The following is a 15,936-nucleotide window of genomic DNA, read 5'->3' as shown; positions in this document are numbered from 1 at the left end:
TACTGTCCCAGGCCCTTCTGACGCTGTCTCAGGCCCCTATGATACTGTCCCAGGCCCTTCTGATGCTGTCTCAGGCCCTTCTGATGCTGTCTCAGGTCCCTATGATACTGTCCCAGGCCCTTCTGATGCTGTCTCAGGTCCCTATAATACTGCCCCAGGCCCATCTGATACTGGAATGGCAGCTTTGACCCATTCACTTGCCAGTCCCAGGCCCCTCTGATGCTGCCCCAGGCCCTTCTGATGCTGTCCCGGCCCCTCTGATGCTGTCTCAGGCTCCTATGATACTGTCCCTGGCGCTTCTGATGCTGTCCTAGTCCCCTCTGATACTGCCCCAGGCCCTTCTGATGCTGTCCCAGGCCCCTATGATACTGTCCCAGGCCTCTCTGATGCTGTCTCAGGCCCCTATGATACTGTCCCTGGCGCTTCCGATGCTGTCCTAGTCCCCTCTGATACTGCCCCAGGCCCTTCTGATGCTGTCCCAGGCCCCTATGATACTGTCCCAGGCCTCTCTGATGCTGTCTCAGGCCCCTATGATACTGTCCCAGGCCCCTCTGATGCTGTCTCAGGCCCCTATGATACTGTCCCAGGCCCCTCTGATGCTGTCTCAGGCCCCTATGATACTGTCCCTGGCGCTTCTGATGCTGTCCTAGTCCCCTCTGATACTGCCCCAGGCCCTTCTGATGCTGTCCCAGGCCCCTATGATACTGTCCCAGGCCTCTCTGATGCTGTCTCAGGCCCCTATGATGCTGTCTCAGGCCCCTATGGTAATGTCTCAGGCCCCTATGATACTGTCTCAGGCCCCTATGATACTGTCCCAGGCCCTTCTGATGCGGTCTCAGGCCCCTATGATACTGTCCCAGGCCCTTCTGATGCTGTCTCAGGCCCCTATGATACTGTCCCAGGCCCTTCTGATGCTGTCTCAGGCCCCTATAATACTGTCCCAAGCCCTTCTGATGCTGTCTCAGGCCCTTCTGATGCTGTCTCAGGTCCCTCTGATGCTGTCCCAGGCCCCTCTGATGCTGTCCCAGGCCCCTCTGATGCTGTCCCGGGCCCCTCTGATGCTGTCCCGGGCCCCTCTGATGCTGTCCCGGCCACTCTGATGCTGTCCCGTCCCCTCTTATGCTGTCCCGGCCCCTCTGATGCTGTCGTAGGCCCCTCTGATGCTGTCCTAGGACCTTCTGATGCTGTCCTAGGACCCTCTGATGCTGGAATGGCAGCTTTAACCCATTCATTTGCCAGTCCCAGGCCCCTCTAGGTATGGTAAAAAAAAAAAAAAAGAATCCTTAGGTAAAATGTAAAATAGAATAGGCCAGCTCCTGTTATGGCCACATAAAAAGTCCGAAAATCCTGTCTTGACCGCAGGTGTGATGACCCCATCTGACCGCTGTCAGTTAAGGTCATGAGACCCGCGCTCAGGCCAGGACTTGCGGCCGTAATATAAGGATGTGTATATGTGACAGTAATAGATTTCAGCAAACCCTGTTTAAACGTAAACATTCAGTTTTTAGGTTCAGTTATATTGTGACTGATTCACATAAATGTTTTTTCTTATATAGGCAATCTGTTGGGAACGTTTTGCGGTAATACGGTGCCCGCTGAGGTGCGGACCTCCGATAGCTTTGCCTACGTGAAATTTGTCAGTGATGGGTCTGTGAACACCAAGGGATTCCGCCTCCACTATGAAGCCAGTGAAGAAGGTAAAAAGACATTTAGGGCAATGTAACCCTCATCTGAATATGTCTCATATAAAGCGGATGTGGTGTATTTACTGGCTTATGTGGCCACTTAATGCACTGTTTTCCAAACAGTGCCTCCAGCTGTTGCAAAACTACAACTCCCAGCATGCTCGGACAGCCGAAGGCTGTCCGGGCATGCTGGGAGTTGTAGTTTTGCAACAGCTGAAGGCACACTGTTTGAAAAACACTGACCTAATGTCTATAAGATTGGTTGCAATGGGCAACTGGTCAACTCTGCACAGGTTTTAATAAATCTCCCCCATAGTGTACAAACAAAATCCACCCCCTCATACACATAAAACTTGGACCCATATGTTCCTTAAAGGGGTACTCCTCTGGAAAACATTTTCTTTTAAATCAACTGGTGCCAGAAATGTACACAGATTTGTAAATGACTCCTATAAAAAAAAATCCCAATCCTCCCACTACTTATCAGCAGTTCTTTTCTTTTTGATTTTCCTTTCTGTCTGACCACAGTGCTCTCTGCTGTCACCTCTGTCTATTTTAGGAACTGTCTAGATTAGAAGCAAAGCCCCATAGCAAACCTCTCTTACCCTGGACAGTCCCTGATATGGACAGAGGTGTCAGCAGAGAGCACTGTGGTCAGGCAGAAAGGAAAATCAAAAAGAAAAAAAAACTTCCTGTGGATTATACAGCAGCTGATAAGTGCTGGAAGGATTGGAATTTTTCAATAGTTAATAATTTACAAATCTGTTTAACTTTCTGGCACCAGTTGATTTAAAAGAAAATGTTTTCCAGTGGAGTACCCCTTTAAAGGGAACCTATCACACGTTCATGCTGCATGAACCATAAGTCATTGGGTTGTACCATGGTGGTTTCTCCCCACTCTACGAGCCATGTTGCTACAACACTCCCTGTTTTGCTATAGGGAGAGATCTATCTAACAAGGCTGGTAGGGAGGGGAGAAGCCAGCAAGGATTGCTCCAATAACTTGTGGTTCAGGCAGCATGACATTGTGACAGGTTCCCTTTAGGTTGGGTCAGATGTGCCGAGTAATATGCCATCCCTTTATACGATAGGAAAACCCCTCAGTGGCAGTGTCACCAATCTTCACCATTTCCATGACCTTCTTACTAGATGGATCTCTTCGCTGTGACAAGTGCTATGGGTCATTCATTACTAGTGGAAAGGATATTCTGTTATTTTAGGAAACAGCGCCACTCTTGTCCATGGGCTGGTCTGGTATTACATCTCCTCCTGTTAAAATTACTGGAGCTGAACTGCAATAACACACACGGCTCATGTATAGACATGTATGGCGCTGTTTCCTGAGGTCATGGGGGAAGATTTATCAAAACCTGTCCTGAGGAAAAGTTGCTGAGTCGCCCATAGCAACCAATCAGATCGCTTCTTTCATTTTTGGCCTCTGAAAAATGAAAGAAGCGATCTGATTGGTTGCTATGGGCAACTCAACTTCTTTTCCTCTGGACAGATTTTGATAAATCTCCCCCATTATTTTTACTAGTAATGGACAACCCCTTTAAAGGGGTACTCCAGTGGAATTCTTTTTTTTTTTTTAAATCAACTGGTGCCGCAAAGTTAAACAGATTTGTAAATTAGGAGCAACAAAAGATGTGAAAGCCAGCGGTAATATTAACTTCACCTTTATTTCATCCAAGTAAAAACATCGACATGGATCAATCTCGTGGACAATGAAAATGAAATAAAACTCAGGAAACGCTCAGCATGACGCTTTTCAGGTCATGTGACCTTTCATCAGATGCATCTGATGAAAGGTCACATGACCTGAAACGCGTCATACTGAGCATTTCCTGAGTTTTATTCCATTTCCATTGTCGTTGGGATTGATCCATGTCAATGTTTTTACTTGGATGAAATAAAGGTGAAGTTAATTTTACCGCTGGCTTTCACACCTTTTGTTGCTGCGGTTGGAGGATACTTTGCCGTGCAAAGGACCGGGTGAGCTGACTATTCCAGTTCCGTATTGATTTGTAAATGTATTTCTATTTAAAAATCTTAATCCTTCCAGTACTGTATTCTCAGCTGCTGTATTCTCCACAGGAAATTGTATTTCTTTCTGGAGTTCTTTTCAGTCTGACCACAGTGCTCTCTGCTGTCACCTCTGTTCCTGTCAGGATTTGTCCAGAGAAGGACAGTTCCTGACATGGACAGAGGTGTCAGCAGAGAGCACTGTGGTCATACTGAAAAGAACTCCAAAAAGAAATACAATTTCCTGTGGAGCATACAGCAGCTGATAAGTACTGAAAGGATTAAGATTTTTTAATAGGAGTAATTTATAAATCGGTATAACTTTATGGCACCAATTGATTTAAAAAATAAAATAAAATCATCAGAGCATCAAACGTAGGTTCCTTGAGCCCACCATAGGAATTAGGAGGGTCTAAGATTAATAGGGAAGGTGGAGCACTATCATTGTCTGTATGTTTATTTCCATCAAATAGTTGTGTATAGTGTTTAGTATTTGGTATATTGTATCAGATTAGATATAAAGGAATCATGATCTATCTTACAGAATGTGGAGGAGACATTAATGGAATCTCTGGAACAATAAATTCTCCGAATTACCCCAACCTGTACCCTCATAATCGTGTCTGTGAATGGAGGATAACGGTCCCTGAGGGCAGACGGGTGACACTGACCTTCAATAATCTACAACTGCAATATCACCAGGACTGTAACTACGACTATGTGGCTGTAAGTTGTATGAAACATGGGAGATTATTTACAGTACATGGTATAGAGCAGTGGTCTTCAACCTGCGGACCTCCAGATGTTGCAAAACTACAACTCCTAGCATGCCCGGACAGCCAACGGCTGTCCGGGCATGCTGGGAGTTGTAGTTTTTGAACATCTGGAGGTCCGCAGGTTGAAGACCACTGGTATAGAGCATGCCACAAAAGTCTGGTGACTGGATGCATTAGGACCCCTGTGGAGTATCACTGCCACGGGGGTCCTAGCAGGTCCTAGCTCAAATGACAACACCTTTGGCCACTTGAGGCCACAGGCGTCACTAGTGTTGAGCGGCATAGGCTATATTCGAATTTGCGATATTTTGCGAATATATGGACGTATATTTGTCATATATTGGCAAAATTTGCATATTCGCAATATTTGCTGCCTTTTTTTTACTATGCGCCATAAAATTCGCATGCGCATGCACAATATCGCGCGATAAAAGAGCTAAAAGAAGGGAGTGATCAATATGAGCGAATATTCGCATATGCAAATTTTCGAGCGCCCGCCAGTCTGACACAATAACTAGTATTGGAGCCTTGTTTATACCACAAGCTGGAGGCAGGGAGGGATGATCACCGTGATGTGTACTGTGAAAAAAAAAAAGTGAATATTCGTAATTGAGAATATTTAGCGCTTTATTTTCGAATTTGCGATATTCGCGATAAATAATCGCATTGCGAATATTCGCGCCCAACACTAGACGTCACTTCTTCTGGGACTCGCATGATAATGTCATTGTGCATGTCCTGTTGATAGTAAAGTATCTTGTGGCCTCTAGTGGCTGCAGAACGAAGCTTGAGAAGATGCCAATGGCTGTGAGGGAACCGAGGTGAGTATGTGTTTTTATTTCCTCATTGTGAGGGGGAAAGCTAACTACAGGAGGTCCTATATACAGGGGCAATGCTACCTACAGGGGGCAAGCTAACTACAGTAGGGCACTCTTATACAGGGGCAAGCTAACTATAGGGGGCCCTATATACAATGGTCCCTCAAGTTACAATATTAATTGGTTCCAGGACGACCATTGTATGTTGAAACCATTGTATGTTGAGACCAGAACTCTATGGAAACCTGGTAATTGGTTCTAAAGGAACCAAAATGTCATTCAAAAATAGGAAAAAGTAAAAATTTAAGATAAATAAGTAGATAACTATACAGATAAAGCAAATCCTTACATATAAAAGTAAGAAAGATCTGCTGGGAGCTGTAAATCACTGTCTATGTCAGTGTTTCCCAAGCAGGGAGCCTCCAGCTGTTGCAGAACTAGCCAGCGAAAGGCTGTCCGGGCATGATGGAAGTTGTAGTTTTGCAACAGCTGGGGGCACCCTGCTTGGGAAACACTGGTCTATGTAGAGGACAGGAGCTTCTTCAGGGTCCTGTACAGTACACACAGTGTCCTAAAAAAGTAACATGGAGCCGCCCTCACGTGGTGTCCAAAGGAGCAGGTAACCCTGGTACAGGTAAAGAGTACAGAACATGTAATACCTCCCTGTACTGTAGGGGGCGCTACCAGACACCAGTCAGTGCATACGCTTCAGTAATACAGGGGTTTTACCAGTGAATGCCCATTCTGATTGGTCAGTTCTTCCAGCCATTGACACGTGTCACAGATCTGGACTGTCTGTACATTGTATGTTGAGTCTGGTTTCAACTTACATTGGTCCAGGAAAGACGGCAGAAACAAGTTTAACTTCTGTAAGCTGAAGAGACTTATAAATTAGAACATTATTATATTTGGATGAGGCTGTAGTCTGAGGGTTAAACCCTGGAATAGTCTCTAGGAGCCAACGTGAATCATAGATATAATTTATAGATATTTTCTTTGTTTTCTCATACTCCACTCTCTATTCTTTTAGTAATAGTTGTTATTTTGTCCTTTGGTCTGATCTCAGGTATACAATGGTTATCAAAATCGGTCGCCCCTTTTGGAAAAACTTTGCGGTAACGTAGACCCAGATGCAACAATCAGATCTTCAGGCAATACCATGAAGATAGTATTTATCACAGATGGCTCCGTATCCAGCGGAGGATTCCAGGCTACTTTTACTTCCCTTGAAGATGAAGGTAAACAATTAATATAGTGTGGTGTCTCTGGGTGCGATGGTGAGGTGAATGGGGCAGATGTTGTAGCCCAGGGGCAGGGTGTTATTAACCCCTTAATGTTCGTGATGCCAGGGCGTGGTTTTCCCGGTAACCACCCGAACATTAGTACCGCTATCCCAAGGTTAGGCAGGGCAATAATAGTCCAAGACCAGGTTAGGGTTAATGGTAGCTTTACTGAGGTAGACAGATGGAAATAGTCTTTACAGCTAGGCCAGGATCCCAGAGAGGTGGTCAGTAACACAGAAGGACCTCGCAGCTTGCTGGGACTTGTAGTGACTTTGACAGACTTTAGAACTGCCACGCTGACTATAATAGACTTGACTATAGACTTGACTTGACTGTCAGTAGTGACAGCAGACATAGACTTAACTTACTGGCATGTGGCTGTAGGTTAGGCTTGAGGCCTTCAGATGTGCTGGACACATGAGATGTCTGGTCTTTACTGTGCCTCAGGCTCAAGAGGGATATTGTAATGGCTGCCTCTCTTATAAAGGGGGGGCTGAGGCAGAAGCCCATAGGTCAAGTTGCAGGTCACCTGTTTAGCTGGTGCTCTCTGGGTAACAAACACATCATGTGAACACATTATCATGTGACTAACTCAAAGGTCCTTAAAGGACACATAACACTATACATTATATATATTACTATGGGGGGAGACACTGCAGGAGAGCCCCTAGGACACAGAGGGACTCAACATGACAGGGCCTAAGTATTGTACGGGACTATATCCCGTACTGGGACATCACAATTGTATGGTAGTATTCTAAATGGTATTATACTGTGTTTACTATTACTATGGGGCTCCAGAAGACCAATTCTAGAAAGCCTTTCCCAATAGACTCTCAGGCTATTTTGGGTCCAGTAGTAAAGTTGTCCACTTCATTCACACAGCCATATGAATGGCCCATTTGAGAGCTACGTGCCTTGTACCAAAGGTGGTTCAGAAGAAACCAGGAAGGCCTTATCTTTGACATTGGCCCTGTATTGTTCACATGGCAATGAGAGTGAAGTATTTTGTCATTAGTATCTCAATAAGGTTGTATTGAAAACACTTAGATTTACAGTATAATGTTCGAGCAGTGGAGGTTAAACCACTAGAACAACCAACAGGTCTAAGGCCCAATCTTTCATTCCTGACAAAGAGTTGGCTTCACGTGTATGGTTACGGGATCCATCAAAGTCTATGGGTGATATACATTCAGCCAAGTGTGCTTGCTGAGCCATTTCCATATCTCTCATAGACTTCAGTGGACTATAACCGTACACACGAGGTATGAGGTCAACTTTCCATCATGATAGGAGATCCAACTTAAAGGGGTACTCCGCTGCTCAGCGTTTGTAACAAACTGTTCCGAACACTGGAGCCGGCGCCAGGAGCTCGTGACATCATAGCCCTGCCCCCTCATGACATCACGCCCCGACCCCTTAATGCAAGTCTATGGGAGGGGGCGTGACGCCTGTCACACCCCCTCCCATAGACTTGTATTGAGGGGGCAGGGCGTGATGTCATTAGGGGCGGGGTTATGACATCACAAGCTCCCGGCGCCGGCTCCAGCATTCGGCACAGTTTGTTTCAAATGCTGAGCAGCGGAGTACGCCTTTAAGCATAAGTAGTATGAAGGCCCTAAACAATTCCACATTTATGACGTATCTAAACAATCCGAGATTTGTAGGAAAAACCCTGAATGTGATGTTCACAAATGACTACACAACATTGTGCTGCTATAGGGTTCTTGGAGAGAGGGGGCCCAGTCCCAGTTGGTCACATTCTTTTTTATTCTATCAGTAAAAAAACTGTGCAGAACATCTCTTTGCATTATGTACATGGCCAACAAATAAATGAATGGGGAAATTGACCAGTGGTTTATGAAAAGCAAAGGGAACTAAAAACCAGACCTTTGCCTTCTAGGAAGGGGGGGGGGGGGATCAGAAGCCATAATAGGGGCCCTGTTTTGGCCTTTGGCCTTCCCACTACTTTGTATGATTCGGAAGCTGATACAACCCTAAAGCAGTAACATGGTTGGTCTACTTGACAGTCACCAAATGCTTTCTAGTAAAACCAAACCCATTTGTCTTGCAGTTTGTGGAGGGTCACTTACAGAACCTACTGGAGGTAATTTCACCTCTCCAGAATATGACCAGAGCAAGAATTACACAAAGAACCTAAACTGTGAATGGACTATTCTGAATCCGAACACCGATAACTCAACTACCTACATCGAGTTCAAGAGTCTGCAGCTGGAACCTCATCAGAACTGCCAGAATGATTTCATTGAGATCCGTGCAGGTGAGTAGTGACTCTTATAACTATATTAGGATGTGTGCTTAGGGCCAGGACAATGTGTTATCCAACTTGTTGATGTATACAGCCCCTATGAAGATCTGTGTCTCCATGGAAACAGACTACAAAATACTGTGTGTAGTCTGATCCTATAGTAATGCATTACTCCGATCTATCTGTCCTTTTCTCTATTGTCTATAGCAGTGTTTCCCAAACTACAACTCCGGGCATGCTGGCAGTTAAAAAATTTGCAACAGTTGGAGGCACACAGTTTGGGAAACTCTGGTTTATAGAGTAGGTTAACAAGTGGGGGCAGATGGAATAGAGTAAAACATGACTGTAGGATCAGACTATACAGAGTTTATTTGTAGTCTGTAGCCATGGAGAAACATTGAAGTTGTATACAGAAAACAATTTTTTTTAACATTAAAAGGTTACTGTCGTTAGAAACAACTTTTTTTTCCATTTAATACTTTCTTAAAAACATAGCATTTTCCTAATATAGGAGGGGGGAGGAGGGAGGGGAGGAGAGGAGCTCATCATACTCCAGGGGAAATAACCCCAGCCTTCCAGAGAAATTCAGAAATACTCATCACAGTAATCCATAGATCAAAAGGTATTTTAAATATTAACACATGCATATTATTATGCATAAAGGCTTTAGGGCACATTACTACACTGACCTAAGCATTGTTTTAAATTTTCTTACTAATGACAGTAACGCTTTAATGGCCACAAGGTATATCATGAAGAGCTGATTGGCAAGGTGATGACATCCGGTACCCCCACCGATCAGCTGTCCTGCACAGCCTCTATACATTGTATACTGGCCACACCATGTTACTACAACTCAGCTGTTACTACAACAATGCTGTGCTGCAGTAACCCTGTGCTAACACTACAGAATGTATGGAGTCGGACATTGTTTACATTGCTGTGGCTGTGCAGAAAAGCTGATAAGTTGGGTTGCAGGGTTTTGACACCCCATCAATCAGCTATTATTGGCCCATATTCTGTGGACAGGCCTTCAATGGGTTTTCCATGGAAAACCAGTTTAAAGGGGTACTCCACTGGGAAAAAAAAAATGTAATCAACTGGTGCCAGAAAGTTAAACAGATTTGTAAATTACTTCAATAAAAACAATCTTAATCCTTCCAGTACTTATCAGCTGCTGTATGATCCACAGGAAGTTATTTTCTTTTTTAATTTCCTTTCTGTTTGACCACAGTGCTCTCTGCTGACACATCTATCCATTTTAGGAACTGTCCAGAGCATAATAGGTTTTCTATGGGGATTTTCTCCTATTATGGACAGTTCCTGACATGGACAGAGGTGTCAGCAGAGAGCACTGTGGTCAGACAGAAAGGAAATTCAAAAAGAAAAGAACTTCCTGTGGATCATACAGCAGCTGATAAGTACTGGAAGGATTAAGATTTTTTAATAGAAGTAATCTACAAATCTGCTTAACTTTCCGGCACCAGTTGATTTAAAAAAAAAAATATTCCACCAGAGTACCCCTTTAAGTATTAGCAAAATTGACAATTTTATTACATACAGTTATTAGATTACAGTTCTGTTCTGTTCTTGCCACCTTGTATAAATCATTACTTTTCCTATATGTTGCAGATAATGCAGAAGGCGAGGTTATCAGCAGAGTGTGTGGAAAGACAAAGCCGTCTATCCCGCTTGTCCTTGTAGCTCCTAGAATCTGGGTACATTTTGTAAGCAACGCAGAAGTGGAAGATCTGGGGTTTGTTGCTGAATATTCATTTACAGGTAAAGGTTACAATCCGGAATAGGAATACAGTATGCATTTTTTTTAATGGTATAAAAGCTCACACCACCTGTAGGCTGTTACATGGAGCAATGTAGACTTTGTTCACACAGGGGTATTAGGGTCTATTCACATGGCAGAATTTCGCCTCAAATCAAAGCCCATAACCTTCTATGGGATTCCTCACTCCATTTTTTTATGGATCTTTTGGCGGACCCACGCAAAAATGCATTGCCGTCTATGGGGACAGAAATGCAGTCCGCACGGTCCTAGTGCCACCTGCGGGATCTCTGGCAAAAATTCTGTCTGGTGATTTCAAAGTGTGAACCCGGCCTTATGGCTCCATGTGAGAGCCTTATATGTAGCACCAAAACAGGATTTGATCCCATCAGGAAGTTTTGGGAAAGGTTTTTATAATGAGAGCCCATGATCCAGTTTTAGGAGGTAAATACAGTGGAATGCAGTGGGGATCAATTCAGCATATTGTGAAGGCCTCAATGGAGCCATGAACTCCACCAAAGGGCTGCACCTTACATTTTTCCAGGGCAATGTCATGTGCTTGACACACATCTACCCATGCAGATATGATTTTTTTTGTCCACATGTATTTGGAGCTATTTAAATGGGCACTCTCATTAAAACTTATTTTTGCTATTGCACTCCTTATGGTAAATAACAAATATTTCTAATATACTTTGTTTAAAAAAATGAAATTTTCTATGTTTTATTTGTGTTTAAAAAAGCTGCCACTAAGTGTCTACCTACTTCAGAGCACATTTCCCCTCATCTCTTGCACAGACTTTGGACTCCTTCTGGCCTGGCAGAAGTCCAAAATCAGGAAATGCAGTCTGGAGTGCTGAAGGGGGGGTGCAGCCTTAGCCAATCATAGCTCATCTCACACTGAACTGTGTGTAGCAGAGTGAGGGAGGAAGTTCTCCCCTGTATGGCTTCAGATGATGTCACGCCTGCTGGGGAACACCCCTTCCCAGTCTGTTAATCTGACTGAGACTGAGCAGCAAATACAGAACAATATCAAGGTAGAAAACTAAAAAATAATAAAAATAAAGGCAGGGGGTGGTTTATCATGATGGGGACAGTGAACTGGGAGGATTATCAAGATCATAAGAGGTAATCTTTAAAGGAGTATTCTGGCTTTAGACATTTTATCCCCTATTCAAAGGATAGAGGATAAGATGTATGATCGCGGGGGGACCTGCCGCTGAGACCCCCCACGATCTCCCTGCAGCACCCGCATTACGGCCTTTATGCCGCCTCCCATAGACATGAATGGAGACGCAGCTCCACACATAATGCGGGTGCTGCAGTGAGATTGCGGGGGTCCCAGTGGGGGGTTCCAGTGGTGGGCCGGCCCCCGCGATCAGACATCTTATCCCCTATCCAAAATGTCTAAAGCCGGAATACCCCTTTTAAATACAAAAACATACACATAACTCAACTTTTTTGTTAGAGCTCCTGTGGTGCCCCAGTACAGTAGTTATACCCCTGTACCCTTGCTGCCCGGTCAGGCAGCCTCCCTGCAGTGTCCCCTGGGCCCCTGTCCCCTTATGTATATATATTTTCTGCCATGTGTTATACTGTAAAATGTATATAAGAGTGTTATTGTTTTAAGAAATGTTAACGTGATCACCAGGTGTCATGTCAGTTTTCACTCCTCCCTCCCCTCAGAGTATAACCCCGTGAGGTATCAGTGACCATGTGACCTAAGGGTGACCTATTGTACCCCTCCTAGTCTCCCCCATATAAGCCCTGGGTGGGGTTAGCTCTCGCTCTTATGCTCTTGATTTCCAATTAAGTCTTTGCTGCGGTCCAGTGTAGTCAAGTCCTTCCTGCAGCCACAAGTCTACAAGTAAGCTACAGTCACAGCTTAGTCAGTCTCAAGTCAAGTCACTGTCATCTATTGTCAAGTCAGAGTAGCCTGCACTAAAATTGTCCAAATCTACTGCAAGTCCCAGCGAGCCCTTAAGGTCTCTGTGTCACTGGTCACCTCCGTGGCCCTGGCTGAACTGTATAGACTTTACCATCTGTCACTCAGTAAAACTACCATTGTCCATAACTTGGCGTCGGAGTCATTATTGCCCCCCGTGCCTAGGCCATTATCCAGCGGTATACCTTCGGGTGGTAATGAGGATAAACCACGCCCTGGCCACACAAACACAAGGGGTTAATGCCATCTGCCCCTAGGGTAAAAGTGGAGGAAACAAAGATCTTCTGTTCTATATAGTTGGGCAGAGCAGTGTACAGGAGCACCCATGTCTAGCACTGGGGGTGCACAATATGAATTTGCCTTCCCTTGATAGTAGCCCATCAGGCATATGAGGGCCACATGTGGCCCTGGGCATAATTGCTGTAAAGCGAACTTTAACACTAAATAACATTGTAGGAGCGAAATAGTTTGATTTTCATGGAAGGTCTTCCAAGATGACATTGAAGGTGGTTGGTTTTGGATAGGGTTGGGTTAGGAGTGTACGGTAACTAGAAGTTTACAATATAGGTCCCAATTGGTGCAGACATGTATATGAAGGAGAGTCCAGAATCTGCAAACAAAAAAGGCTTACACATTTCAGAATCTTAACAATAGTTTACGTTCTCTTTTAGGCTGCGGTGGGACACAGAGCGGGGAGTCTGGAGTTGTAGCCAGCCCCAACTTTCCTGATTCATATCCAGCTCTTAGCCACTGTGCTTGGCTCCTAGTGGCCCCAGAAGGACAGATCATTACTGTGAGTCTTCTCTAAAACGTTCCTTACAATGAAGAGCAAAATGCTAAATGGGCGATGATTGTACGGTCACCTAGACTGGAAAAAAAAAACCTTAAAGGGGTACTCCGCTGCTCTGCGTGTGGAACAAACTGTTCTGAACGCTGGAGCCGACACCGGGAGCTCGTGACGTCATAGTTCCGCCCCCTCAATGCAAGTCTATGGGAGGGGGCGTGACGGCTGTCACGCCACTTCCCATAGACTTGCATTGAGGGAGCGGGGCATGATGTCATGAAGGGGCGGGGCTATAACATCATAAGCTCTCGACACCGACTTCAGCGTTCAGAACAGTTTGTTCCACACGCTGAGCAGCGGAGTACCCCTTTAACACTGGTGTAATACAGACACATTTGTGGTGTCCCGGTACCGTATAGTATACCGTACCTTGTATGGTGGTCCCCAAATTCAGAGTTACTCCGTTTCCGGTAAGGTCCTCCTGGTGAGATAGCCCCTAGTCACCTCTTCCTTCTTTAATTTTGTGATGTTTGTGTGTGTATATTTAATTGTGTATATAGTGTCGCACGACCTTCGGTTATGTGACTAATGTTAATTCTCTTAGGGTATGCTAAAGGACCTTCCTAGGTCACGTGTGTGGTCACATGTTTTAGACCATAATCCCTTGTGTAAAGTGACTGACAGATGGTATGGACCAATGAGCTCAAGGCCAGCCCCTGCCCATATAAGGGAGCTGCCAGCCAATCCTCGCCCTCTTGGGTTCCGGACTAGCAGAGAGTAGAGATCCGTGCAACTTTCAAAGACAAGACCAGGCCGAAGCCTGATAATACCGAACCGTGAGTTATAATACAACTCCCTGCTAAAGTCTGCGTGACTGCTGGACCTAAACCCAATCCCCTAAATCCAGTGGAACAGCGCATATAAATCTCCTGAGCTTAAAACTCACAAGGTCCCAACCAACTGTCAGGATCCTATTAGACTCTTCTTGCACAAAGACTGTTCCTCTTTAACTCTGCATAAAACCTGCAGTAAAAGTTCCGACAGTTTTCTGAAACCTCCGGTTGTGGACAATTATTTATTATTCCTCCCTATCGCTCTTGGGACGGGTGGCAATAGGACAAGTATATACAGAGGAGCCCCTGGCGTCAGGAGTGTTAAGGGTTAACCAAACACCCTTTAGTCACTGCACAGCTACACCCCATATACCCTACACCCCCACAAGCTTACCACACATTTTTGCACTCATGTTGCATCCACAAGTCCTGGTCTGACTGCGGTCCCGATAGCCCTAACTGACAGCTTGTGACAGTAATATGGAGGAAAAAATACATCCATATTACACTTGTGGGGAAAATAGGCCTTAGTCTGGAATCACACATAGGGATAGGACGACGGGATAAGAGCTAGGGATAGGAGGTCGGGATAGGAGGTCGGGATAGGAGGTCGGGATATGAGGACGGGATATGACAACAATATATGAGGACGGGATATGACAACAATATAAGAGGATGGGATATGAAGTCCAAAGCTTTCTCTGTTGATTTTCCTCCACAACAAGGATTAGGAAGGAAAAACCGTGCAACGCCGAGTACTCAGCTAGTGTTATTATAATGAGTGAAAGTAATAAAAAAAATACTTACTGTATTCCCTCCATTTCTAGCTGTCTTTTGCACATTTCTCGCTGGAGAATCATGAAGTCTGCCGCTGGGATTCAGTCACATTGGTGAACGGAGCTTTACCCGGATCACCCGTCATAGGACAATATTGTGGCACCACATCCCCTGGAACAGTACAGTCTGGATCTAACAAACTATTGGTCATCTTCAATACTGACAGTACAGCGAATGATAGAGGGTTTTACGCCAACTGGACGTCAGACTCCTTAGGTGGGTAGATGTTACTGTTTGTCCAGCTATCTGCCCTCTATACCAGTGGTCTCCAAAATGTGGACCAGATGCTGCAAAACTACAACTCCCAGTGTGCCCGGACAGCCGTTGGCTGTCCGGGCACACTGGGAGTTGTAGTTTTACAGTTTAGAGAACACTGCTCTATGCAGTGACCCCCCGACATACCCTCAGAGGCCAACGCATGTTGAAGGCAGCATCAACATACAATGCTTTTGTATGTCGGGGCCATCGCATAAACGGCTATCCGGCAGCGCAGACTGCTTCAGCTGCCACCGGATAGCCGTTTACGGTGCCCCGTGTTCTCCGCTGATGGTCTCCTACCTGTCCTCGGGGCTCCGGAGCGTCCTCTTCGGGATTCCCTCCATCGCCGGCGCTCTCCATCGTCGTCATCACGCTGTCCCATCATCCAATAGGAGCGGCGCGCGTAGTGACGTGAAGGCGGCGACGGAGAGCGACGATCCCAGGGAAGCAGAGACGTCCGGAGCGTCGGGGACACCACGGGGACGCGGCGACAGCGATGGACGGCAACATACAGGGCAGCGGTGACGAGCGGTAACAATCCGGAGCGGCGGGGACAGGTGAGTACAACCTCCTATACTTTACATTGCACGGATTCCTCAACATACGATGGTTTCAAGAAAACGATGGTTCATTTGGAACGGATTCC

The 15,936-nt window shown here is 45.4% G+C and overlaps 1 protein-coding gene across 1 annotated transcript in view; it reads left to right on the top strand.

Moving 5' to 3' along the window:
• The window catches only part of CUBN (cubilin), a 219,464-nt gene that overhangs the window by 147,007 nt on the left and 56,521 nt on the right, over positions 1-15,936 (top strand). Inside the window, 7 exon segments of the mRNA XM_056519174.1 lie at positions 1,557-1,697; positions 4,252-4,433; positions 6,368-6,539; positions 8,659-8,865; positions 10,486-10,635; positions 13,250-13,371; positions 15,023-15,248. Of these exon segments, the coding sequence (XP_056375149.1) occupies positions 1,557-1,697; positions 4,252-4,433; positions 6,368-6,539; positions 8,659-8,865; positions 10,486-10,635; positions 13,250-13,371; positions 15,023-15,248 (1,200 nt within the window).

The sequence above is a fragment of the Hyla sarda genome, chromosome 5 (genome assembly GCF_029499605.1).
Source record: "Hyla sarda isolate aHylSar1 chromosome 5, aHylSar1.hap1, whole genome shotgun sequence".
NCBI lineage: Eukaryota > Metazoa > Chordata > Amphibia > Anura > Hylidae > Hyla > Hyla sarda.
The sequence above is the reverse complement of the archived record's forward strand: the minus strand, read 5'-3'. Positions and strand labels throughout refer to the sequence as shown.